A 24283-nucleotide genomic window follows, 5' to 3' on the forward strand; every position below is an offset into this window, starting at 1 on the left:
GAGGTCAGCGTGTCGTCACGGCTGAGCGCACTGCCCACCTGTGTGCCGCACGGACAGCTGAATGACCTGCTGCGTCCTCTCTCAGCGTTGTCTTGACACAATTTGGAAGACGCCGAATTCTCCTTTAAATTTTTTCCTAAAAAAATCAGGCTTTGAGTTGTAAAGGATATCCAGACGCAACAGTAAAAGAAACCTTCACCCTGTGCCACATGGAGCCTCCAGGCAACCCGGGAGGCACCCCGGTGGAGCTGGAGTTAACGGTGGAGAACGTGGAGTCGGTAAGTTAGGATATTAGTCAAAACTCGTGCATTTAACTGGGAAGTTTGAATTATGTGTACATGGCTGTAATACTTACGGGATAATGGAAACAGCAGCATGTTTTCCCAGGAAGAAAAAGAACTGCAGCACATTCTGCTGATATAAATATGATTTCATACCAAATTAGTGAAACGATTTTTTTAATCACGTAAATAACTGTAGTTTGCTCATCGTAGAGAGACTGGGCAAAGTGTAGCATTTGTAATATGATGCCAGTTAGAAGCACCTGCTGTACTAATAATAACTAACACATGTGCTTTGGATTAGTTGCTGTGACAACACATTTTTCAGTAAGTTCAAACAATCGGCCATCCAGCATTATTAATGATTATTAGTGGTTGTTGTACATGTTGCCCTGCAAATTTAAAGCCAGTTTTATTTGCTAAAATATTCTCAGCATATCCCTTTGACTTCTTACATCGCTTTGTTCTCTGCACTGGTATGTGTTTCTCCATCCAGGCTCTCTACCAGCTGTACTTTGATCCAGACATGGAGCATAAGAATGTAGCCCAGAAGTGGCTGACCCAGGCCCAGGCCTCTGCACAGGCTTGGCACTTCTGCTGGGCCCTGCTCAGTCCTGACAAGGTCTGTAGTTTTTTCCCTCTTTACCCCCACACTGCACTTTTCTGTAACAAACATTAGACACCACAACTTAATACAGACTGGTTGAATGAGGAACTAAGAGCAGCCGTGTGTGAATGTGTTGCTTTGCAGATCCCAGAGGTTCAGTTCTTCGGTGCCAGCACCCTGCACACCAAGATCTCCCGTCACTGGAGCGACCTCGCTGCAGACCAGCACGAGAGCCTGAGGACGCAACTGCTCAGCCATATCTTGCAGTTCTCTTCTGGGCCCAAAATGGTGCTGACTCGTTTGTGTGTAGCACTGGCCTCTTTGGCTCTTAACGTAATTCCCCAGGCCTGGTCTCAGCCGGTGGCGGACATGGTGAGAGCTTTCCAACCGCACAAACCTGATCCTGAAGATGGCTCTGGAGCAAAGGCCTCTCAGGACCCCCACGCACATTGTCTCACTCTGCTAGAGCTTCTCACCGTGCTTCCAGAGGAGTTCCAGAGCAGCCGCCTGGCTCAAGCTCGGCGAGGCCAGCTGAGGGAGGCTCTTGCCGGAGAGTGGGCAGTGGTGTGTCCTCTGCTGCGACAGCTCATGCAGAGCCAGGACTCATCAAGTCAGGTGAAGGAGAAGGTGCTCCAATGCCTGTCTAGCTGGGTGGCGCTAGATGTGCCTTTGGGGGAAATCCAGGAACTGCTCCAGGACTGCTTCACCGCGTTGTCCGACCCAGAGCTGTTTGACGCAGCTGTGGAGACGATAGTTAACGCCATCTCACAGCCCGACTGCCAAAGGTGAGAAGCACAGCTGGATGATTAGGTGATGATGAGTGACATGCAGTATATGGGTGGATGACTCCAAACATTTGTGTGCAGGTACATTAATGCTCTACTGAGCCTGATGCCTCTGGTGCTGGGCCTCTATGACCAACTGAAGACAGCAGCTCAGGATGGGGACATGGAAACCTCACATGGTATCTGTCGAATTGCAGTTGCTTTAGGGGAAACACACTCCAGGTACACACAGTAGCACACAACTACACACACACACTCTACCCTGTACCTGGGCTCCACCATTTGTCTTTTATGGCTGAAATGTTCTTTTATTTCTTAAATTTCTTTCCCTGTGACAGAGTTCTGTTGGAACAGGTGGACCACTGGCAAGAATACCTAGCTCTGGTTAACATGATTCTCTTCTGCACGGGCATCCCTGGACACTACCCAGTTAATGAGACCACAAGTTCTCTTACTCTCACCTTCTGGTACACTTTGCAGGTAAGGAGAGTGAAGTATTAACGTGTTGTCCATTAGGACAAAAGATTTATACTTTCTTTTTACAAACTCAGCTTGTTGTCATTTTTAGGATGACATTTTGTCATTTGAGGAGGAGAAGCAGTCTGTTTACCTGCAGGTTTACAGGCCAGTTTACTTCCAACTGGTGGACGTGCTGCTTCATAAATCCCACTATCCATCCCAGGAAGAGTACGCCTCCTGGTCCTCTGATGACAAAGAGCAGTTTCGTATTTACAGGTGGGTCTGGTCTTATTATTCTTTCAGTTTGATTGAAATTTGGAGGCTGACTTTAATAATGTACCACACTGATAATCTTTCTTCAATGACCAACACCAACTTTACAAATATGTTTTCCTGGCTTTGTAGGGTCGACATCTCGGACACTTTGATGTACGTGTATGAAATGTTGGGGGCAGAGCTGCTCAGTAACCTCTATGAGAGGCTTGGCAGACTACTGATGGACCCCCAGCAGTCAGCAGTATGGCAGGTAATGCCCTGAATAACTCCTATTCAGCTGCTTAATATGAAAATGTATTTATTGAATTTCATAGAATGGGCATTTGATTTACTTGGAAAAACCACACAACCTTAAAAAAGTAAGTAAGCATCACTCAAGTGATTCAGGTGCTACAGAAAGCCATTGAGATAAATAGCAAAGAGGCTGCATTCCTCTAAAATCATCACATACATATAATACATATATGCGTATAATAAATACTGGACTGGAATTTACAGAGCAGTAATAAACCAGCTGGTCCCAGAGCTGTGCAGGAGAACTGATCAAATCAGCTCAGCTAAACAGCTGTTTCTTTTTTTCCGGCTTCTCACCCTACTCATGAAACTATATATAAAAAAAAAAAAAACACCCAGCACGCCCCTGCGGGCGGTTTATCCTTCAAGCTCGGGTCCTCTACCAGAGGCCTGGGAGCTTGAGGGTCCTGCGCAGTATCTTAGCTGTTCCCAGGACTGCGCTCTTCTGGACAGAGATGTCCGATGTTGTTCCCGGGATTTGCTGGAGCCACTCGCCTAGTTTGGGAGTCACCGCACCTAGTGCTCCGATTACCACTGGAACCACTGTTACCTTCACCCTCCACATCCTCTCGAGCTCTTCTCTGAGCCCTTGGTATTTCTCCAGCTTCTCATGTTCCTTCTTCCTGATATTGCTGTCATTCAGAACCGCTACATCGATCACTACGGCCGTCTTCTTCTGTTTGTCTACCACCACTATGTCCGGTTGGTTAGCCACCACCATTTTGTCCGTCTATATCTGGAAGTCCCACAGGATCTTAGCTCGGTCATTCTCCATCACCCTTGGGGGCGTCTCCCATTTTGACCTCGGGACTTCCATATTCGTCACAGATGTTCCTGTACACTATGCCGGCCACTTGGTTATGGCGTTCCATGTATGCCTTGCCTGCTAGCATCTTGCACCCTGCTGTTATGTGCTGGATTGTCTCAGGGGCATCTTTACACAGCTTGCACCTGGGGTCTTGCCTGGTGTGATAGACCCCAGCCTCTATGGATGTTGTGCTTAGAGCTTGTTCCTGTGCTGCCCTGATTAGTGCCTCTGTGCTGTCTTTCAGTCCAGCTTTGTCCAGCCACTGGTAGGATTTCTGGATATCAGCCACCTCCTCTATCTGCCGGTGGTACATACCGTGCAGGGGCCTGTCCTTCCATGATCGTGCCTCCTCTTCCTCCTCATTCTTGGATTTCTGCTGCCTGAGGTATTCACTGAGTACGTGTTCAGTTGGGGCCATCTTCATGGTGTATTCGTGGATGTTTGTTGTCCTCGGCCTCCTTCCTTCCGCTTAGCTTACAGCTTCAGTGTGCTGGACTTGGGGTGAAACCCTCCATGCATGGTCAGGAGCTTCCTTGTCTTGATGTCAGTGGCTTCTATCTCCTCTTTCGGCCAGCTTATTTTCCCAGCCTGCCTATTGTACCTGATCACGGGCAGGGCGTAGGTGTTGATGGCCCGGATCTTGTTCTTACCGTTCAGCTGACTTCTCAGGACTTGCCTGACCCTCTGCAGGTACTTGGTGGTTGCAGCTTTTCTAGTGACCTCTTCATGGTTCCCATTTGCTTGTGGGATCCCCAGGTACTTGTAGCTGTCCTCTATGTCAGCAATGTTGCCTTCTGGTAGTTTGATCCCCTCAGTTCAAAAGATTTGTGCTCAGCTGAGCCATCTATAGAGAAAGTGACTGACACTGAAAGAGAAAATAAAACTGTAAGGTAGCATTGTTAATGTTGCATTGCATTGAAGAAAGGACAGCCTCCTTGCTCTTTCCTAGAGCCCACACTTGTTATCTTGAGTGTTCAAGCACTTCAAAGCAGTATTCAGAGCTAACTATAGCACAATTCACCATGATCCACTCCTACTTCATTAAGCATTAGGAATAGAGAACTGAAGTAAATAGCATGTTTCACTGAGTATTAGGGATATTGTTATTGTTTTAATTATTCAGTTGTACTTATGAATTAGAGGAATAAGTCTGCACCTTTACAACTGCTGTGAGTCAGACCATTCAAAATAATCTCATGTTTTGAGCCTCATAGTCAATAGTTGCTTTTACATAACTTGTTTTAATAGATCTATTAAACATATTACAGCTCCTGAATGCGTGGCTTGTTATCTGACTGTGTGTGTAATAGACTGTTTGTTTCTATCATCTGAGCTTAGTTGTGCTATGTTTAAGAGCTTTTAAAAAGATCATGTTTTACCAGTTTTTGAAGTAAATTCTTACTTTATTTTCATTCTTTTTTTATTTTGATTGCTGTGTGTCTCTTTTTTTTTTTTCAAATTACAAGTTTTATTGTCATATGCATGGTAAAGAGACACCCTTTACTGTCCACAACAGATGCTAAACAGAAAAATCCACATATAAAATAGATGAATACAATAAATGATCATAAAAAAAAACAATTATAAAAACAGCAAGAAAGTTTAACTATACAAATAAAAATAAAAGAATCTGAGCTGCTAAGCTATTTCTATATTTATGCAATTTGGAATGCTCCATGTCATCTCTAACATCAGACTTTGTTTATTTCCATCTTCAGGACACTGAGGCGCTGTTGTTTGGCTTCCAGTCCATAGCTGAGACAATAGACGTGAACTACTCTGATGTTATTCCCGGTCTTATTGGTCTGATCCCCAGAATCAACATCAGCAACATTTTGCTAGCCGACACTGTGATGTACACAATAGGTACAGTGTGTGTTCAGACACCTGCATGATATTGTCTTTGTTCATAGTAACAAGTTTCGCCTATTTTAAAAGAAAATTCTTATTTTCTCTTTTTCTTGTTTAGTCTGTGGTAACAGATCTTTGGTTGCTCGGCTCTCTTTTACGATCGTAGATTTGTGATTGTGATTTGGGTTTATGCTCAAACGGAAATTTAACATCCCTCGTCGAACAGGCTCACTTGCTGAGTGGCTGGCTGATCACCCGGTGATGCTGGGTGGCATATTGCCTATGGTGCTTCAGGGCCTTGCAAAGCCAGAGCTGTCTGTGTCTAGTGTATCTACACTGAAGAGGATCTGCAGGGAGTGCCGGTATGACCTCGGCCCCTACGCTCAGGAAATCCTGACGGTGTCACAGGTCAGACACGGAGGCATACACAGCAACACATCATCAGGGTTGCGTGAGTTTTTAAACCATGCGGTGATTTGTTTATTGTGATTTGTAGGATGTACTGGTTAAAGAAGTCCACAAGGTGAGTTCCTAACCTTAAACAGTCACAGTTACTTTGGAAACACAGACCATATCACCTCCCTGTCTGAGGGTGGAATTTATTATGTGTTTTCTCTCTCTCTGTATGTGTGTGTGTGTGTGTGTATGTGCAGAGCAGCCAGTGCATGTGGCTGATGCAGGGTTTGGGTTTCCTGCTGTCTGCCCTGCCATCAGAGGAGATTTTAGGGAGACTGCACTCACTCATCACGCCTCACATCCAGCAGCTGGATACACTGGCCCAGCAGGAGGTAAATGTAATAATAATAATAATTATATGCTTTAGTAAATTGATGTTTAAAAAAAAAATACAGGAAATGCTGTAGTTTGCAATTCTTTGTAAATACAGTTGAATATAGAACATGCTGAAGCCTTTGAGGAAAAAGTAAGAGCAGCAATATTTGTATATTTTCTACAGAATACTAGTGTCTGGTTTATTTGGTGTGTGTTTGTATATGTGTAAATGTGGGTGGGGTATTGTAATAGTCTGTAATGGTTTATTCCAGTGTTTACTGTATAGGGTGACCAGTCTTAATAACATATAGCAGACAGAATACCATCACTTACCTATTAGTATAAATTCTTAATGTTAAATCCACGTTTCAGCTACAAACTGTCATCACTGCAATTTGAGTGAAACCATATCGATATGCAGTCACGTGAAAAACTAAGTCCATCCTTAATACAACCATAGGAATTAAAGTGACAGGTACTGCTAAGTGCTGCTAATCATATCATCATGTGATTAACTGATCATCAGCAAGTGTGAGCACCTCTATAAAAGCAGCAGGTTTGGCAGTTTGCTGCTCTGAAACATTCAGGTGTGTGTTAACACAACGGCAAACACGAAAGCAGTCAGCAGTAATCTTAGAGAAGCAATTATAGCTGCCCATCAAGACTATATCGAAACAATCTGATGTCCATTATTAAACAGTGAGAACGATTATTCACAAGCTGAAAAAATTGTAAATCTTGCAAAGCTGAATTTAACAAACCAATGAAATTCTAGAACAATGTCCTCTGGAAGTCACCGATGTTTGTCCATAGTGCACATCATCATGTTGGTCAAAAATCAAACACAGTATATCAGCACAAATACCTCATACCAGCGCTAAAGCACGGTGGTGGAGGAGTGATGATTTAGGCTTGTTTTGCAGCCACAGGACCATGCAGAAGTCAATGAGTCGACCATGAACTCGTAGGTATACCAAAGTATTCTAGAGACAAATGTGAGGCCATCTGCCTGATAGCTAAAGCTTGGCCCAAACTGTGTCATGCAACAGGACAATGATCCCAAACACAGCAGCAGATTGACTGCAAAAGAAAAGAATCAAAGTGCTTCAGTGTCCACAGGACTGCAGAGAGTCCTGTGGACAACTTCTTTGTCACATCATTGTATGTAAATGCCAGGATGGGGTGCAAACACTAATCAACAGTGAAGACTCTTCATTACATGATAGATACAGATACAGACAGTTGTGCTGTTAAGCTTCTATTATATACAGCATAGTATTGTATTTTTTTGGCAAGTCTCGCTGCCGGTCCTTTTTATTTTAACAGGGAAAATTCTTACATTGTAACTGATACAAATGTGATACTGAATTAATAATTACAGAAGAGGTGCTGGTGCCTACGAATTGTTTGGGTGACCTTGCTGTTTTTTAATGCTGGTAACAATTTGGTCTGAAGTAAAAGAGATATTAGTGTGATTAGTTTGATTAGTTCATCATTTATTTCATGAAAAAAACTTTCTGTTTTTCTGAAGCAGTTCTGCATCACCTGGAAGTTCTGTGTCTGAGTGTTTTTTTTATTAAAACTGATGGGGACAACCCCCCAGCTGTCATCACATTTTGATTGCACTGTTGCACAATCCTGCGTGAATGTGACATCAGCGTTTTTCCCACTCACGTCCCCCCCTCCAGTTTAAAGCACTGACAAACAAGTGAAAACAGTGATGAAAGTGCACAAACAGTCATTTGTTATATAACATATACACATTTAGAAAGAGTAACAATACTTCCTTTGCAAATAGAGTACAGCAGGTAATCCAGAGTTGTTAGAGTGCAGATAAAATGCATTTCGATGCGCAGTTTGTCATCCAGGGTGTCAGTTAAGATCTTAAAAACATCTTTTCACACTCAGATACTTAACACAGCTTTTACAGTAACAGCAGCAGCTTCACTCTGACACTTGACAGTTACTTGTCCTTTATTTTTTAAGCTTTTCAAGCTTTGTGCTGCACATATCAGACCCATGTACTCTCTCTCTCCCCACAGCTGAATGCCACTAATAAACAGAGCATCATCCACATCGTGGGGATGCTGGCCAGTCTCTTTACCACTCTGGACATCAATAGGCAGGCAGACTGCTTAGAGGGAGCAGCCAGTTCCAGACTCCCAGCCCCCCAGAGCACGCAAAACCCAGTAAGTTCAGAGGAAAAACAACAGCTTGATTAGAAGAGAACAGCTAGAAAACCCACAATGCCTGTGGGTACAAAGTATCTAAGTTTATATACAGAACTTCTTATGCTAATATTTTTTAATTCAAAACTATTCTTTTCTTTTTTTCTTAAACTTAGGTGGTTGTTGTGCTACAACAAGTCTTCACTTTGATCCAGACCATCCTCAGCAAATGGCTCCATGACTCGGAGGTGGTAGAGGTAGGAGGGTTTTCACCTCTTGCATAAACGTGTGTATGTGTGTTTCATGACTCACACATGCCCACTGCGCCCCCCTCTACCAGGCAGTGTGTGGGGTTTTTGATAAATCAGTTCGAACCCTCCTACATGATTTTGGACCCATGGTTCCTCAGCTGGGAGAGATGCTGGGGGAGATCTATAGCGCCTTCCCACAAGCCTCGGCTTTGGACCTGGCTCGGCAGGTACACCTCCACATACACAGGCCAGAGTTAAAGTATTACTCCTCTGACTTTGACACAGACTCTCGCAGGCTCAGAGGTCAGTCTCTTTGTTTCTGTTTGTTTTAAAGATGGTTCACATATTTGCTGGAGAGGAGCATCACATCTCTCACATCAGAAGCCTCACTGAAGTGTTAACATCCACCACCCTCACTATATTTCAGCAAGGTAATAAGAGGCTGCGTGGAAATGCACCTGTTTTGAATCAGAGCTTTTCTCACCGTGTGCTTACTCGGCAGGTCCGAGAGATCATCCTGACATTGCCGAATCGTTTATGGACCTTCACGCCCAGGTTGGTGGAAGCCGCGCGAGTTTAGGAGCGTCTGAGAAATTCATTGTTTGACTACAACACCCATGTCTTCTCGTCTGTTAGATTCTTAAAAGGAAGCCTGATTTGTATCTGTCTGAGCAGTTAGATGTGAAAGCACTGTTTTACTGTGGTGAGTATCACCGCATGCTCATGGCGCACGCAAACAGATGAAAAGAAAATCTTACATGATCTTTTAGGTTTCCTGCAAAAGTGCCTTTGTGTGAGTCACTCGCTGAATCAGTCCTGTTTGTCTGCAGGGATTCTGTCACTCAAGTTTCCAGAGACACCCACAGTAAAAGCTGCCAGCCAGTTCTTTGTAAGCTGAGGCAAAAAAAAAATGTGCAGACTTTCATATATTCATATATAACATCATGTTTCTTGTCAGAACTGAATTTCTCACCTCATGTAGCTAACCTTTTCTACCCTATTCCTGGCAGACAGAGTTCCTGAGTCGCTGTAAAGACATGCCCTCATTTGGTGATGTGTTGCAGAGGGATGGAAAGCTCCTGACAGAGACCGTTCTGCAGGTAAACTAGTGACAGAATCGGAGCGTCCACCTCAATTCGTTAAACCCATGTTTTGTTTTGTTTTTCATTCTGGCACTGAATTTGTCTTTTGTATGTTTTTCCTCCTCTCTCAGGCGGTTGGAGGTGAGTCTCCCAGCAGTCTGACGGAGCACTTCTCTGAGGTGCTGCTCAATCTAAGCAGGCACTGCCCGGCCCTGCTGTCTCAGTGGCTCAAAGAAACACTGCAGACCCCAGGGTTCCCCTGTGCCCAGGTCACTGCAGAGCAGAAACACACCTTCAGTCAGCAGCTTCTAAGGTAAAGTACAGCACCAAGTGGTAGAGAAGTATTACCTATTAGGTTAATGGACAAGTTGTTTATTGTTTTGTAGTTTTTCCTCTGTTCTCCACCACTGTGGAGTCTAAATCAGTCAAGATATGACTCAAGAGCAGAGGTTCAGCTTTAATTTGAGGGTTTAACAATTTTTGAATGTAACCAGTGGTTTGCACCTTGTTGTAAATCCTCTGCATTTCCACTCATGAAAGTGTGACTTGATTGTAGACATTGAGAATGCTGTCGAGTTGTTTTTCCTAACCATGAAAGTATTTAGTCATCATGCACTTGGTCCTTTGTGGTCTTTTGGTGTCGGTTAGCTGTCCAATGCATTCCTCTGCTTTTTAAAAACAAACCATACAGTAGATTTTCCACCTCTCAAAGTTGTTCTCTCTCTGATGGGTTTATTTACATTTTTCAGCCTAATGGTGTCCTCACCAACTTGCACTGACACCTCCTTGTGCTTCATATTTAAAATTACAGTCAAAAGATATAAAATACAAAGTCAACACACTGAACCAACTTCAGATAATCTGTCTGCTTCATTTGTCATGAAATAACAATGAAACAAGCCTCACCTGACCATGATACTGCTGTCAGTCAGTTTCCAATCCCTCTTTGAGCCTCTAAAAATGGCTCTAATTAATAAAGAGTGAATGCAAAACGTTTATAAGACCCCTCGAATTAAAGCTGAAAGTCTGTCCTTCAATCGCATCTCTATTGTTTGATTTAAAAGCCAGTGTGCTGGCGTTCAGAGGGAAAACTGCAAAAGCTGTATCATCCAAGAGATCATGGATCTAAGTGTGATGTTCATTGATGGCAAAATGGAACAAAACAGATTTCTTCCTCTTTAGTATTAAGTCTTATATCCTGATGGTTTTGCCTCAGAAAAACAGAAAATGTATATTATTCTTTTCAGACTTTGCTTTTGCGATGATGAAAATAGTAAAATTATTCAGAAACTAAATACACAAAAGTCACCAGCAAAGTTTTAAACATAAGCAGTTATGGGAAAAAACTCGGTCAACACTCAGACTCGGAAACAACTGCTCCATGATCAGCCTGCTGATAACACAGGTAACAGTTTCAGCTCGTTTCCGCTGGTCTAAAATGTAGCCTCATGTAACACTGAAACATACTGTACATGTCAGACACTCTTATGTGGACTCTAGCTATAAAATATTAAGTTACTTCTGGATCTGTATTTTTTTATATAATATTTTTCAATCAAAACTAAACTTCAGAGAAAAAATTCATTCATTTCATGACTGAAAATAAAATAACATTCGTTACTAAACTGCTGAGTACAAGTTTTCTAACTCTGGAGTTTGACCTGAGCATGACTTGGCGTTTGTATACATTAAAAATAATTGTTAATAACAGTAACTTTTTAAATGTGTTGTCTGTAGTTTTGCTGTGTTACAAAGTTATTGTTTGATTCCACGATAAAGACACAAAAGTATCTGCATGTAATGTGAACACATTCGAAACATTACTGATGCCAAATAAGGATGTAAGACATGACTTTATGATATTTGGCTCATTTATAAAATGACATTTTATCATCAATGAGCTTTGGAGATGATTTAAAATACAAATCTGTCCAACAGCCAAATCTTTTCTCTTTTTTCCCCCTCTCTAAGGGAACAAACCAACAAGCGCCGCGTTAAGGAGATTGTGAAGGAGTTCGCTTTGCTCTGCCGAGGTCTGCAGGGGTCCGGATACTCAGATTACTAGTCTGAACTGCCAGCGTTGCATCCGACTTCCTCACCGGGTCTTTGAGAAAGGCTCCACAGCTCATCCTCGTTTTCAGAAACGCTTTGGTGCTAAATGAGACTTAACAAAGCACGACTGGAAAACAAGACGCTCCCACAGACACACTGAGTGGACACTTATAAGATAATCGGGTCTCTGTGCGACATGTTTTTTAATAAAATATCTAAAGCAGGATAAAATGAAATAAGAGTCAGGGTGGCATTTTCGTATCTATAGGCAGGAATGCGCAAGGTTCCAAACCCGTGCTTCATGTCTATGAACACTGACAAAACACCAATAAACACATGAAACTCTGCTGCAGCCACCTGAGCACCGGTCGTGTTTGTTCACTTCCCTCTTCTGTTGCATACTGCTGTAGATCATATTCACACATTATCTAACGAAAGAAACCCACCCAGGTCAGGCTTCATCTTCTCTCTGTTACAAAGGAGCGCCTCTTAAAAAACCTCTTACATTACATTACATAGCTTAGAACTCTTGCACAGGTGTACTTCTGCTGATAGATAAGGAAACGACTTGATCACTTTTCACAACAGGAAAAAACAAAAAAAAAAGAACGAGATCAACTTGATAAGCAGACGACAAATTGTGACAAAAGACTTCTGTTTCTGTGTGTGTGTTATTTTTCTCTGGAATCGGTGACATCACTGTGAGGGATGGCAGTTGTCCGTCAAAGTTTTGCCTCCATCCTTTTGTAGAAAAGGATGAGAGTTTGTGCGGCGAGGCTAGTCTGAGTGTCGTTGTTTGACTCTGTGTATTTCAGCCACAGCCCGGCAGGCTCCTCCAGAGGACCGTCCCGACCCCCGGGCCGTTTACTATCGTATTCTCGTGAAGAGGTTAAGTACTGACTTTGATTCCTGGGAAGAGAAATACATCAAAACAGCGTGAAGCGCATTAAAATGCATCAAGTTTCAATTTTTACTCATTTTCAGAAATTAAGAATATAAAGTTCTCGGGTATTTTACTCCACCTTGGTACAGCGCGTCTTACTGAAGACGTTCCAGAATCGTAGTGTCTCGTCACCCGCTCCTGTAACGATGGCCTCCCCGTCTGGTGACACAGCCTGAGAGGGGGAAAAAAATGTGGCATGTGTGTTAGTGGAACAAACAAACAAACAAACAAACAAACCCGGCAGAGAGATTTAACAGGACAGTTACAAAGACAGTTTTGAGATCCTTTAATATCCTCATAATGTTTTTGATTTACATGCACTGAATGCAGTAAGAACAACAGCACAGGCATGAGCTTTAACTGGTGCGAAGACATACTATAAAATCAGCTTCTTTACTTATATAATATCACAAATGACCTCTTTATTACTGTGAAAAATAATGCAACAGTGAAGTGCAGAATTCACACTAATGGAAGCAGACCGCAGGATTTAAATGCATCCCTAGTTTAATGTCCATTAAATATAACACAAAGTGATTCTTGCGCAGTTTTACTTCGGCATGTTGCTACACACTGAATTAAAATGTATGCAAACGCTAGACGTGTGTAAGTTATCAAAGTGCAACTATCTAGTTACATCAGTGCTGCCCATGCACGGTGATTCGTTTAGAACATGTAATCGTACCAGATACAGGACTCTGTAGGAGTGTCCCGTCAACTTGGCCACCTGTGTCAGCGATGGATACTTCCACACCAGAATCTGGTTCTGAGAGTAGCCGTGTGTGCTCACCTGGAAACAAAGAACAGCATTGCAGTTACCACTTTGCAGTTGGATGCTTCTGCCAAGCACTCAAGGGGGGAGCTTCCAACCATGTCCCATCCTGATTTATTGTATAATAAATATACAAATTGATGATTTTGTAAAAATGTAATAAGCAAACACCACAGATCATCATCAGTTTAGTGTCTGATGCGGTATTGATGTTCCTGAGTGGAACAGCACTTAAACATAAGCAGTGTATGAATTCTTGATTTTTTTTATGCAGCGACCTTTGAACAGCAAAAGTAAAAAAGGAAGTTATACTTAAAGACTTTTTAAACACCACTTTTAATGAAATTTCAGACCACATTTGGATGGTTATGCTCTTTCCAAGAAAACACCAGTGTAAGACGAGAATATTGGAATTTAATAACATACTGCAGAAGTCTTTATTAGTTTGAAACACCTTCAACATACAGTTCACTTCAATTCGCAACCATCTCTGGGCGTCGAGCGTAACCATCAAGACTAACTGTTATTTTTTTCAGTCAACTTGTGCTTTTTACTAGTCAGTCTGTATTTAAGTTTTAGATTTCATAAAAATAGACTGACTTCAGCTGGAAGCGTTAAATGTCCAGTTCAACACTGAAAACTCAGTTAAACTGTAAATTCACTAAGCTGTTTTAATTCAGCGTTTTCTCATGTGGACACAGTAGAAACGTCTTTCAAGTATCATGTAATTCAATACAAAACCAACACCAGCTAGTATGAAAACTGACCGTGACTCAGCACATCAGGGGTCGCAGTTCCAGCTAAACCGAACGCTGCATTACACAGCACAGGTGTAACGTACGCATTAGTAACTGGCTCTATATTAAGTTGTCCAAACGTGATCTGATTTGCTAATTTAATATTTGAGCTACTGTGTTCACAAACTGGGCCTAACTAGCTTGATGACATTATCTATAGCCAGACGCTGCTGTGCTGACATCACATCTTAGAGTGTTGTGCAGTGCGTGTCTGCATCTCCTCACCAGTTCGTTGGCGTGTTTGGACCAGGCCAGGTTGCAGACCTGGGAGCCGGTGTCTGTGCTCTGCAGAGCCTGACCCGTCAGCGTGTTCCAGAAACGCAGGCAGCGGTCGGCCGTGCCTCCGCCTGACGCCAGCAGCCCGTGTTGGTGCGGAGACCAGGCGATGGCCTTCACTGCTGCCAGGTGGTCACTGTACTGCTGCACAGGGAGAAGGCTGGAGCTGTTCCACACCAGTAACTGTTCAAAACGCAGGAAGAGGTCAGTAAGGAGAGCTTTGAGTTTAACTCTTTCTTCCATAAATACCCTTAATGACTAGTTTTGACACCTCAGTTTATGTCAATAAAAACATGCTGTGACAGCCATTAGAATCATTTCCATGGGTAACTCCATGGGCAGAGACCACCCTCAATATCTTCTGATGTAAACCCAGTCAATTTGTTTTATGAGGCAGAAATATGAAAGAGACCACTCAGACCACTTCTTCTCCTAGAAGAGGCTAAAGAGGTACAAACGGCTGTTTTAAAATATATAGATATCAATAAAGCTTGAATTTGCTTACTTTGAACTTTTACCTAGATTCTAACCTAAAATTTTCCTCAAGGATGTGCTGTTTTAGTCGCCTCACCTTGTTGTCGTTGCCTCCAGATGCAAGGTGCTGGTGATCGGGAGACCATTTGAGACCGCACACTTCCTGTCTGTGGCCTTGCAGCCTTCTCTCAGCAGAAGGCGGTGTTCTGACGTCCCGCTGTAGGATCACTCGGTCTCGACTGCCAGAAGACAGCTGCTCCCCATTCCACGCCAGGGCACCTTGGGCACACAGGGTAGGTTCTCTTATTCTCATGCCCCAGATAAAGAGAGCTGAGCATGAGCTTAAAGGCTCAGAGCGAGGGTTGTTCCCGCAACCACCACTACCAGCAGCAGGATAAACGGCTTCTCAGCGAGAGACGCACAAATCACATTTGACTGAATTCACTTCGCTCCTGCTCGGACTGACCTACTCTGGCTGAGTGGCCTTCCAAACTGGTCAGCTTCCTCCCTCCTGCTGCATCCCACACCTGAACGTAACCTTTGTGCGTCCCGACGGCGACCAGGCTCCCCTAAAACACGAGCAACCCACACATTATTGTTCTCCTGTCTGTACTCTCCTCTCTCGTGCCACACACAAGCAGCAGTCGCTTGCTCACCCTCTCGTTCCAGCACACTGACGTAACAGAGTCTCCGTCCACTGACAGGTCGCACAGCCTCGTCACCTGTTTCAACACAAAAATAAGCACTTCCAGTACTCCTTATCTGCAAAATCTAACCCACACCCCCACTTACCTGGCTAGTGCAGGCACTCCACAGGTAGACACAGGCTCCCAGGCCGACACTCAGCAGGTTGCCCGCTGACCAGTCCACCAGGTTGAGGTAGAAGTCATCCTGCAGCTCCGGAGCATCGAGCACTTTGAAGGGGATCTTGGAGATCTTTCGGGCTGGTTTACGGGGAGAGCGGAGCAGCTTGTGACTACAAGAAACAAAACATGGAGACGTTAAACCCCTCCTCATAAAAAAAGCACGGCTCAAACACCTGATGAGTGAGCAGCGTGTGTGTGTGAGACATTTCATACCTTTTGTTACTAAGTGGAGAAAGGGAGTATGGTGAGACTTCATTGTCACTATCAAAAGGCACTCTCTTAGTGTGGACAGTGTACTGCAGAGAGGAAGCAGAACCACAGTTACAAACTGCCACCGGGTTTTGGTACGGACGTCGTCTCTTATGGCCAACTTGCATGTGAGTCAAAAATAACAGCATAATACATGCGTGAAATGTTTATGACAGCCGGATGTAAATATCACACTGACAGCCCACGGCAGGAGTCGCTTTAAATTAACTTTAATGGCCACCCACACCCCCATTGTCATTTACCCTAAAAAGACTGTGAGAGTCCTGCGAGAGGACTGCGTGCCGACGGTCTTCCGTGTGAGGGTCTGGCACCGTCTCGATCCCGGCCCCGAGCAACTCATTCCTCAACAGGGCAGCATAGGCCACAGCATCTGGAGGGGCGGCAGTGAGAGCGGTGATGAAAATGCTTGTGTTAGAGGTGCAGATCTGGATTTTAAATGATTGTTATAACACATTTACATAATAAATAATAATAAAGACTTCTGACCTTTGCTTGAGTCTGAAGTGGCATCCTTTGCTTTATGGTTCTGACTGGGAGAGCGACAGTTCTCCTGTCAAGAAAGTGAAAGGTATGTCACCACTGGCCTGGATTACTGAGCTGTCACTGTTACTTTAACCAAACGAACACCTCTCACATTGGCATAGTGGAAGTTGATGCTCCAGTTGCTTCCAGCTCGAGTAGGGATGAAGCGGTCCCCTGACTTCACACTGACAGGACTGCAGGTAGCACTCAAACACTAGGATGAACGTAAGAGATTAAAAGCAGTCCACTAAAGATCCGTGCTAATAAAAACAGCACACTCGCACGAGAAGACTCTGCAGCCGTGCTGAAACGTGTTAAATTTCGCTCTCTGTGCCTCACCTTGGTCAGGCGGGCCTCTGCGGGCAGGTTCTGGTGGTTGATTTGCCTCAGCAGCCGTCTCTCGTACTCTTGGTCCATTTCTTCGGGGATGACGAGCAGCGAGCCCCCTCTGCTGCTCTCCCCGCCCCCCTTTAAACCTCCGCTCCCTCCCGGTAAGGAAATCCGCAGTGGATCCCCATGTCTGTGTAGAAAACGGCTCAGCTTATTTCACAGCAGAAACCATCCAGAACACAATGTGCGCTATCCAAAGACACGCGCACACACACACACACACACACACACACACACACACACACACACACACAAGTAGCTCTTTCGGCTAACAAACCAAACGGCCTGGTTAGCCTGGCGTCATCGTCTAAGCTCAGCTGGTTTAAACATACACGGCTGAAAAGCCAATTCCGCTTGAGGCGTTCATGACTCGCTTAAAGCGGGTAGATGTGAAGCTAAAATAAATTGCTTCAGGGTGTGCTAATGACAGCCGCACCGTTGTCATGGTATCATGCTCGCGCACACAACAACCAATTTACAAGCAACGCACATCAGCTGACGACTGTCATACCGACTGACACGGCGGCTCAGGTGACCACATCAAACATCATCTCCGTTTGAAAGGATCGGCGCTGAGGCCGGAAGACTTGCTGTTTTCTTCCAAAAACAGAAAAGTAAAAACAAAAAAAAAGAAAAATAGCGGTACACCCAAACGCTAACCGGACTCGGTGGTGTTGTTTATGTTCTGGAGCAAGATGGCGACAGCTGTAGAAGAAATTCTTTGGTTGACTTCTGCTGTCTGTGCAGTCAACGCAGTACAACTCAACAGCGACGCCCGCTGGCGATAAATGTTCACTGCATCGTTGAAGCGTAGCTTGTGATTCCTCGTAAGGACACAAGATGTCGCTGTTGCACTGTAAAATAAAATTACCCGACTTTGAATTCCCAATTTCTTTGTTGTTGTTGTTGTTATTGTTTGGGGTTTTGTTGTTGTTTGGGGTTTTTTTGTTTTTTCCTTTTTTAAAATAGATTATATGAAAGATTTAAGTGAGAATAGTAGGGAAAACATAAAAAAGAATATTGATTAAATGAGTAAAACTTAATGCTAAGAGAAACAACACCTTTAACTTTATTTTATGCGTTTTACACATTTAATCATTAGTCATTGTTAATCTGTCTCTCCCTCTTTCTCCTGAGCTTGGTCCTGCCAGAGGAGTCTTCCTGCTTTTTCTTCCCACCGTTGCGAAGTGCATCAGTTGAATTTAATTTTAAAAAAACTTTCTTTATTCTTTTTATATTTCTTTTAACTGTCACTTTCTCAAATGTGCACATATTAAGAAGGAAAATGCAAATTTTTATCTCACATTGGTGTGTAGACACCAGAGAGGTGTGTATGAGAATAATTCTACAGATCTCAATTTTAACCAGTTTTTAAAGCATACTTCCCGTGTTCACCAGCTGCATGGTCATCAAAAGTTTCTGGGTCAGGCTGTCAGAGTATTGATAGCATATGCTTGGCTAGGGGCCCCTGTGTGAAACTTCAAAGTGAAGTAATCTTACTTTTTTTTTTTACATCCTCTGCCTAAAGCAATGGGGGGGGGGGGCACTTTGCAAACTATAGAAGCAGACAAAGGTCTATTCTCTGGGCTCTTTCATATAATATTTCTGAGCCAAACTGCTAAAACACATAAACGGATCCAGAGAAAGGAAAACGGCCCCACTATTGTGTTGGGGTTTTAATTAGACTGACTGACATGGTAGAGTGGAGTCGAGGTATTGGCATCTTTGGTTGCACCCTGAGCTGCATGTAGGCTGTCTGCCAAGCTGCTCTGACATACTTCGGTCTTCATTTACATGTCAGCAGATCTGGTGTGGGCCACACAGGCACTGTTTATAGATTGTGTCTAAGTTCCTTTTTGTGTTTCCCTGAATTCTGAAGGCCTTAAACGTCACTTTCGTGTCTCCTTTTCACTGTACGTTTTGTTTCAAATCTCACATCTCTACACTGTGTAACAGTCTCAAACACGGAGCAAGAATGATGGTAATAAATTACGTCTTTGTGCTTTGCTAAAAACTACCCTTATGATCTACAACACTTTTTTGACAATGTCCTGTGGACAGAGGAGGCAAAAGTTGACCTTGAGCCAAAGGTGGTGCACAGTAACATCAAAACCTCATCATGGTGCGGACTGATTTGTTACCTTGGAAACACAGTAGGATGTCAGTATGTCTGAATTGGAAAATGCAACATTTCTTTACAACACGTCAGTAAACTAACCTGAAAACAAGACAGTCAGGTAAAGTGCAAGAACTTCAAAACTGTAGTTTAACTCATTCTTTGCAGTATTTCAGGAAAGAGCCAGAGCTGTTTGGTGCCTCTACACAGGATTTTTCTCCGGTGGGTGAGAGGGTAGCTTCGCTCCTTGGGTCAAGAACGGGCCCTGACTGTTATTAACATTTATGTGCCAATGGCTCAGAGTACCCGGCTTTCTTAGAGTCCCAGAAAAGGGTGCTGGGAAATCCTTGATCTGAGACCTCGTTGTCCTGCTGGGGCACCTCAGCTGCTTATGAGGCCAGTGATAACTGAAACCTGGAAGGGTGTTGATGGGAGAAAGGCCGGCAGAGCTGAACCTGAGTCCTGTTGTGTCAATGGACTTCAGTGATGATGCATAACGAGTGTGTGTCATCCCTGCTGAAGACTACAAGCTGAAGAGCTTTAAGCTTCTCTGTGCAGCCTGGAAACAGGTGAAGCTGTGCCAGACTCCTTGACTATGTTTCTACGATTCCAAAGAGTTCCCAGAGTTTTTTCTTGCAACTGTAAAGATCAGAGTAGTAGTTTAGCCATTGCTTTTAACTATCAGATCCACTACTTTCCAGTGAAGTGAAAGCAACATTTTAATGGGGAAACTATGGGTCCTAGTTTTGATTGTGGATTTTTAGTTTGACACATCATGTACCCAAACATACATCTATTCATACTATGGCACTGCCCAGCGGCAGCAGTTACAATCAGAAAGGCGCTGCACAGACCTCTGGGGAACAGCTAAAGTAACACAAAGAAAAAGCGAAGCTGACTCAGCTCCAAAGTCCCTACTTTCCGATCTGGCCAAGCGCTGCAAGTTGCACTGGAACAAAACCGATCCGCTGAGGCAGCCATCAAAGCCACAGGAACCAAAAGATCTGCTGCCAACGCAGCACAGAACCTCTGCAATATTAGGCAGGTTTGACTGGGGTGGTTGTTTTATGTATTTCAAGAGTTTATCCATTATTTTAATCTTGTCTTAAGTATTTTATCTGCTGCTTTAAGCTTCTGTTATTTATCTCTATCTTTAAGCATCACTTTTTGGCATTTTATATATTTTTAGGATATATTTGTAAAAAAAAATCTATGTTTATTTAATTTTTGTAGCTGTTTCACAATTTATTCATTTCCGTAAGCCTCAACCCATGTTTTTCCTTGATACCCACAACACCTTCAGTAGCAGCACTTGGGATAAAGAAAGATCCTGTCAATCATATCTGCCGTTAAATCATTTTGAAGTTGAAAGAACATTTTTGTCACGAGGTACAAGCTGCAATCGTTGTTATATATAAAAATGACTTTTATATATTCTTCATTTACCCTGATAAAAAGTCTCATTGTGATTTTCTTTTTTAGAGATCAGGCCAAGAGGGCAGCAAAGCTTGCAACAAATATAACAACAGTTTCATAAAGATATTTTAAGTGTCCATAAAGGACTGGTTGGAGTAGGTACAGCAGTGCAAAGTCATAAGGTCATTTTTGTACTTGATATATAACCGCTTTGGAAATTCTGCAGGCTAGAGCTCATTTACAAGAATAAACAAAGATCTTAGACATGAAAAACACACACACATAAAAACACCATCAATCATGTTTGGTCATCATTTTCTACTGAATGAGTATTTTCACTTTTGATGCTTAAAAGAGATTTTGCTGATAACTATATATATAAAAAAATAAAGAGAAAAAAACAGATTTGCACGTGCACATAATGACGTATTTTTGAACCGCTATATTGCTTTGTTTAAGTGAAGGATATGAGTACTTTTCCATGACTACTCAGTCATACATGCACACACAAGCAGACACAAAGGGATCCAAACACCGGGGTTACTTGCTAGAACCTATCTACCAACGATCGCATACTGCTTTAAAGGCAACCCAGCCACAACAGTGCGCCTTATCTGCATGCTCCATCAAGTCCACACAGAGCAACGTGCAGTCAGGCCCGATGCCGACACGGAGGGCCGAGTCTCGGGGTGCAGGGCAGCTGTTTGCCCGAGTCAGGGTGGAGGGGGAAGTTGAAGCCTTATCATTTCTGTTGAGTGCACACAGAGGAAGTTGGGTCAGCGCTTGCAGACGGTGACGCTCTCGGATCCTTACTGGAATTCACAACAAAACAACAATGGGACTCTGACTAATCTCATCTCTTATGCGATGACAAGAAATATAATAGTTTCAGAATGATGAAAAATTAAAAAAGAGAGAGAGAGTTTACTTGTCACGGTGTAGGTGTTGAAAGCAGACTCAGCGTTATTCCAGGCAGAGAGCTTGTAGAGAAAAGCTTGTTGAAAGGTTTGTGCTGATGCACAGTGACTCGAATGCATCACCGACAAACAACAACCTTATCTTCAAATCCTGGTGGCAGCGTCACGTGTTGTTTGATAAGTCAGGTACACAAAAAGCTAGATTATTTACTTATCTGAGCTGCATTTCCAGTGATTTTTCACATGAATTTGAACTGTGTTTTGGTGAAACATTAAAAAGGCAGGAATCACAGGCCAGAGTTAAACCCAAGTCTGGAGCAAAGACCTTTAATAGTAGAGGATTATCTCACCTTTATAGATTCAGCTTACTGTATACCTTCAAATAGGGCCCACACAGCAAACAGTGTGGCATAGACCCCACTATTTTTTCTCTCTTTTTTCTCACTTTCTTTTCCCTTCGCTGCAGACTGCCACAGCAGCTCATGTTGAACGTTTCCTCCCACGCACTCGCTGACTTTGACACACCAGAGCCACAGATCTGCATGCCCTCCCCCTTTCCTCTCCCTCTGAGTGTGTGTGTATAAGTCAAGTAAGGACAGCTATTGATCTGGGTAAAATCAAAAGGAGCACATGCAGATTGAACATGATTTGGTTGACAGTTGAGTTTGGTCTTGATAACACTGTAGCCCATAATGGAGCCCCTTTTCACAGAACCAAGCTCATTTGCTATGAAAGAAAAGACACAGGGTTTAGCTCCAGTGGCAGAAAAATTGTTTGGAAATTAAAGACATCTAAGCTGAATTTAAAAGCTTGGAAGGCTTCTGTTGTGTCTCTGAGTCTGGACTGGGATGCTTCCATCTTTCCATCTCTTTCACACTTTTATCACAGTGTCACAATGTTTTCAGCATGTCTTTATGTATGCATGTGACCAAATGTGTCATCTCTGAGTATGCGTGCATGTTATTTTTATTTATTTTTCTTCCCTGTCGCACTGTGTACTCTTGTGTGCCTGCTGCCTTCCCACAGGGATGTTCCCTTCCATGTCCGAGCAATTCCCAGGCAAGCTGCATTCTGGGTAAAGAGCCCAGAGGAATCAGCACAAATGTCAGGCTGATGCTTTGTCCTTAAATGCATCAGGGTTAAATGTGATCTGACACAGACAGCTTTATACACGGGTCCAACGGTTGCCTTGAAGTCGTGAAAAGCGTCTATCACAGGAGCCTCTTCTTCACCAACAGCTGCCAGCATGGTCAGTGTAATTCTTCTGCACAGCTGATGTTTGCAGAGGCGACGCCTCATTAGTGTTACTCGGAGTTGTCAAAGCCAGCATGCACGTATGGAAAGTTGAGAGAAAGAGTCCTTTATGGTTCAGATGTGTTGTGACTTTATTTTTTAAATGCATTTGTGCGTTCTGTGCATTATATAACTGCTGCCATACACGGTTAATGCTTTTTGTGAGTAGTTGGGGCATTTGCATGCAAAGGCAAAAACCACACTCAGAGAAACAATGGCATATCTACGATGACTGCCGCCACATTTGATAACTCGATGATTTGTGACATTTTCTGGGAAGGACACATCCTGTTATTGTCCTAATCCTGCATTTTAGAGTCAATGAGACACAACACACACACACATGCACACATACAAGAGGCCTTAGAGGAAGCTTAGCTGCCTCATCTGATCTTTTCCAGATTCATCATATTCTGTAGAGGGGAAGAAGTGTCCTTCTGAGCTCACTTCCTTACCCATCTGTCTCAGCCACTCTGAGATGATCTGTGCCATCCACACACAAAGCCTGGAGAGCTGTTGAATTATCCTGGAATGCCCCATTCTCATATTACCCCACATTCCCCCAACACTGAACGCCCAGTTGACTTCACTTCTTACTGTCAACCCGACTAAAAACAAACAGCAGCTGGCCAGGAGAAACTCCAGGAAGGCATTTGTTTTTACAAAGTGGATATGTAGAGAGCAGGTTTGTTTTGCTGGAAGTGGTTCTCTTCCTCTCTGCCTTGGCCCTGGGCCGCGGGCCCTTTCGGGTCCTGGCTGGTAAGAGTGGAGAACGGACGCTGAGTGGCTGTCAACTGGATCTGCTGGCAGTAAGAGCGTCCTGCCCAGCCTGAACCCAGACGGTGCTGCTGTCGAAGGCCCGGAGCGGGCTGCCTCCAGCCCAGCTTACGTCAGTCACCAACAAACCGCAAGGTTTGTGTTAGAGTTTCAAACAAACTCCCTGCCTATTGCTATGGCAGTATGGACCACCCCCATGGAAGCCTGTCTGCGCCCGTGTTTACCATAAACAGTCACCTCGTTTTCTGCTGAATCTAAAGGAAGACGAGGATGGTTTAGGGTTTCCTGGTGTCATCGAGACATCCAAAAACTCCAACGTAAATAAATGAAACACTCTGAGCACAGTCAAAATGTAACCGGTGATTCATTAAAGCTGTAAATTTGAAATCAGTGCGTGTTGCGCTGAACAAAGGACCTCTTGACTGGTCTTTCTCAGTTTTGTGCAACCAGGTAATTTTCATAGCTAAGTAATGAGTGCCTTTTAAGCCTTGGTCACCGCATAAATGCAATAAAGTAACTGTCGGAATTTTTAGGGGAAGCAGAGTCATGTCAGGAACGGAGCTGAGACAGACTGGCACTGTCAGGTTTTAATAAATAAATGTTAGTATTATTATTACAGATTGTCAGGAGATTATCCTCAGCATGAATCATGAGTAGATCACATCAGCGAATGTTGTTAGTTAAGTCTATGCTGCTTTGTTTTGTGGAGTTTGCCCACAAACTGAAAACTGTCAGAGACATCACTTCATGTTCATGTTTCTCCTCCTGT

General features: G+C 43.5%; 1 protein-coding gene and 1 long non-coding RNA gene across 4 annotated transcripts; one reads left to right on the top strand and one right to left on the bottom strand.

The window, feature by feature from the left end:
- The first annotated feature begins 13 nt into the window (after positions 1 to 13).
- Positions 14 to 12291, top strand: LOC100690866 (importin-13). Of its 2 annotated transcripts, XM_003453321.5 has the most exons (21): positions 148 to 278; positions 778 to 903; positions 1033 to 1673; positions 1755 to 1895; positions 2012 to 2153; positions 2242 to 2408; positions 2538 to 2658; positions 5229 to 5376; positions 5588 to 5769; positions 5858 to 5884; positions 6015 to 6149; positions 8175 to 8321; positions 8477 to 8557; positions 8641 to 8778; positions 8886 to 8982; positions 9054 to 9106; positions 9188 to 9254; positions 9382 to 9440; positions 9562 to 9651; positions 9765 to 9946; positions 11605 to 12291. In XM_003453321.5, exons 1-21 carry the CDS (start codon positions 210 to 212, stop codon positions 11696 to 11698), a joined length of 2907 nt encoding a protein of 968 aa, XP_003453369.1. In that variant the 5' UTR covers positions 148 to 209; the 3' UTR covers positions 11699 to 12291. The 2 variants fall into 2 exon arrangements, 1 of the variants encoding a protein (XP_003453369.1); XR_003215043.1 differs by lacking the exons at positions 9188 to 9254; positions 11605 to 12291 and having other exon boundaries at positions 14 to 278; positions 9765 to 9815.
- LOC106098819 (fizzy-related protein homolog) lies at positions 11487 to 21610 on the bottom strand. 2 transcript variants are annotated; one of them, XR_002057039.2, is made up of 15 exons: positions 21456 to 21610; positions 17507 to 21339; positions 16945 to 17125; positions 16718 to 16819; positions 16570 to 16633; positions 16326 to 16453; positions 16027 to 16109; positions 15740 to 15923; positions 15604 to 15669; positions 15414 to 15516; positions 15045 to 15226; positions 14423 to 14656; positions 13314 to 13418; positions 12708 to 12800; positions 11487 to 12594 (listed from the first exon to the last, which is right to left on the bottom strand). It is a non-coding gene; the product is annotated as a fizzy-related protein homolog (long non-coding RNA). The 2 variants fall into 2 exon arrangements; XR_002057041.2 differs by having other exon boundaries at positions 17486 to 21339.
- Between the last annotated feature and the right edge of the window lie 2673 nt (positions 21611 to 24283).

Source organism: Oreochromis niloticus, linkage group LG18 (genome assembly GCF_001858045.2).
Source record: "Oreochromis niloticus isolate F11D_XX linkage group LG18, O_niloticus_UMD_NMBU, whole genome shotgun sequence".
Classification (NCBI taxonomy): domain Eukaryota; kingdom Metazoa; phylum Chordata; class Actinopteri; order Cichliformes; family Cichlidae; genus Oreochromis; species Oreochromis niloticus.

What these genes read in the sequence shown, in the direction of transcription:
- LOC100690866 (XM_003453321.5), top strand. Translation starts at nt 210, where the DNA reads ATGGAGCCTCCAGGCAACCCGGGAGGCACCCCGGTGGAGCTGGAGTTA. An exon ending in TCACAGCCCGACTGCCAAAG is followed by an intron (nt 1,674 to 1,754) that starts GTGAGAAGCACA and finishes ATTTGTGTGCAG; the next exon opens with GTACATTAATGCTCTACTGA. An exon ending in AGCAGTCAGCAGTATGGCAG is followed by an intron (nt 2,659 to 5,228) that starts GTAATGCCCTGA and finishes TTCCATCTTCAG; the next exon opens with GACACTGAGGCGCTGTTGTT.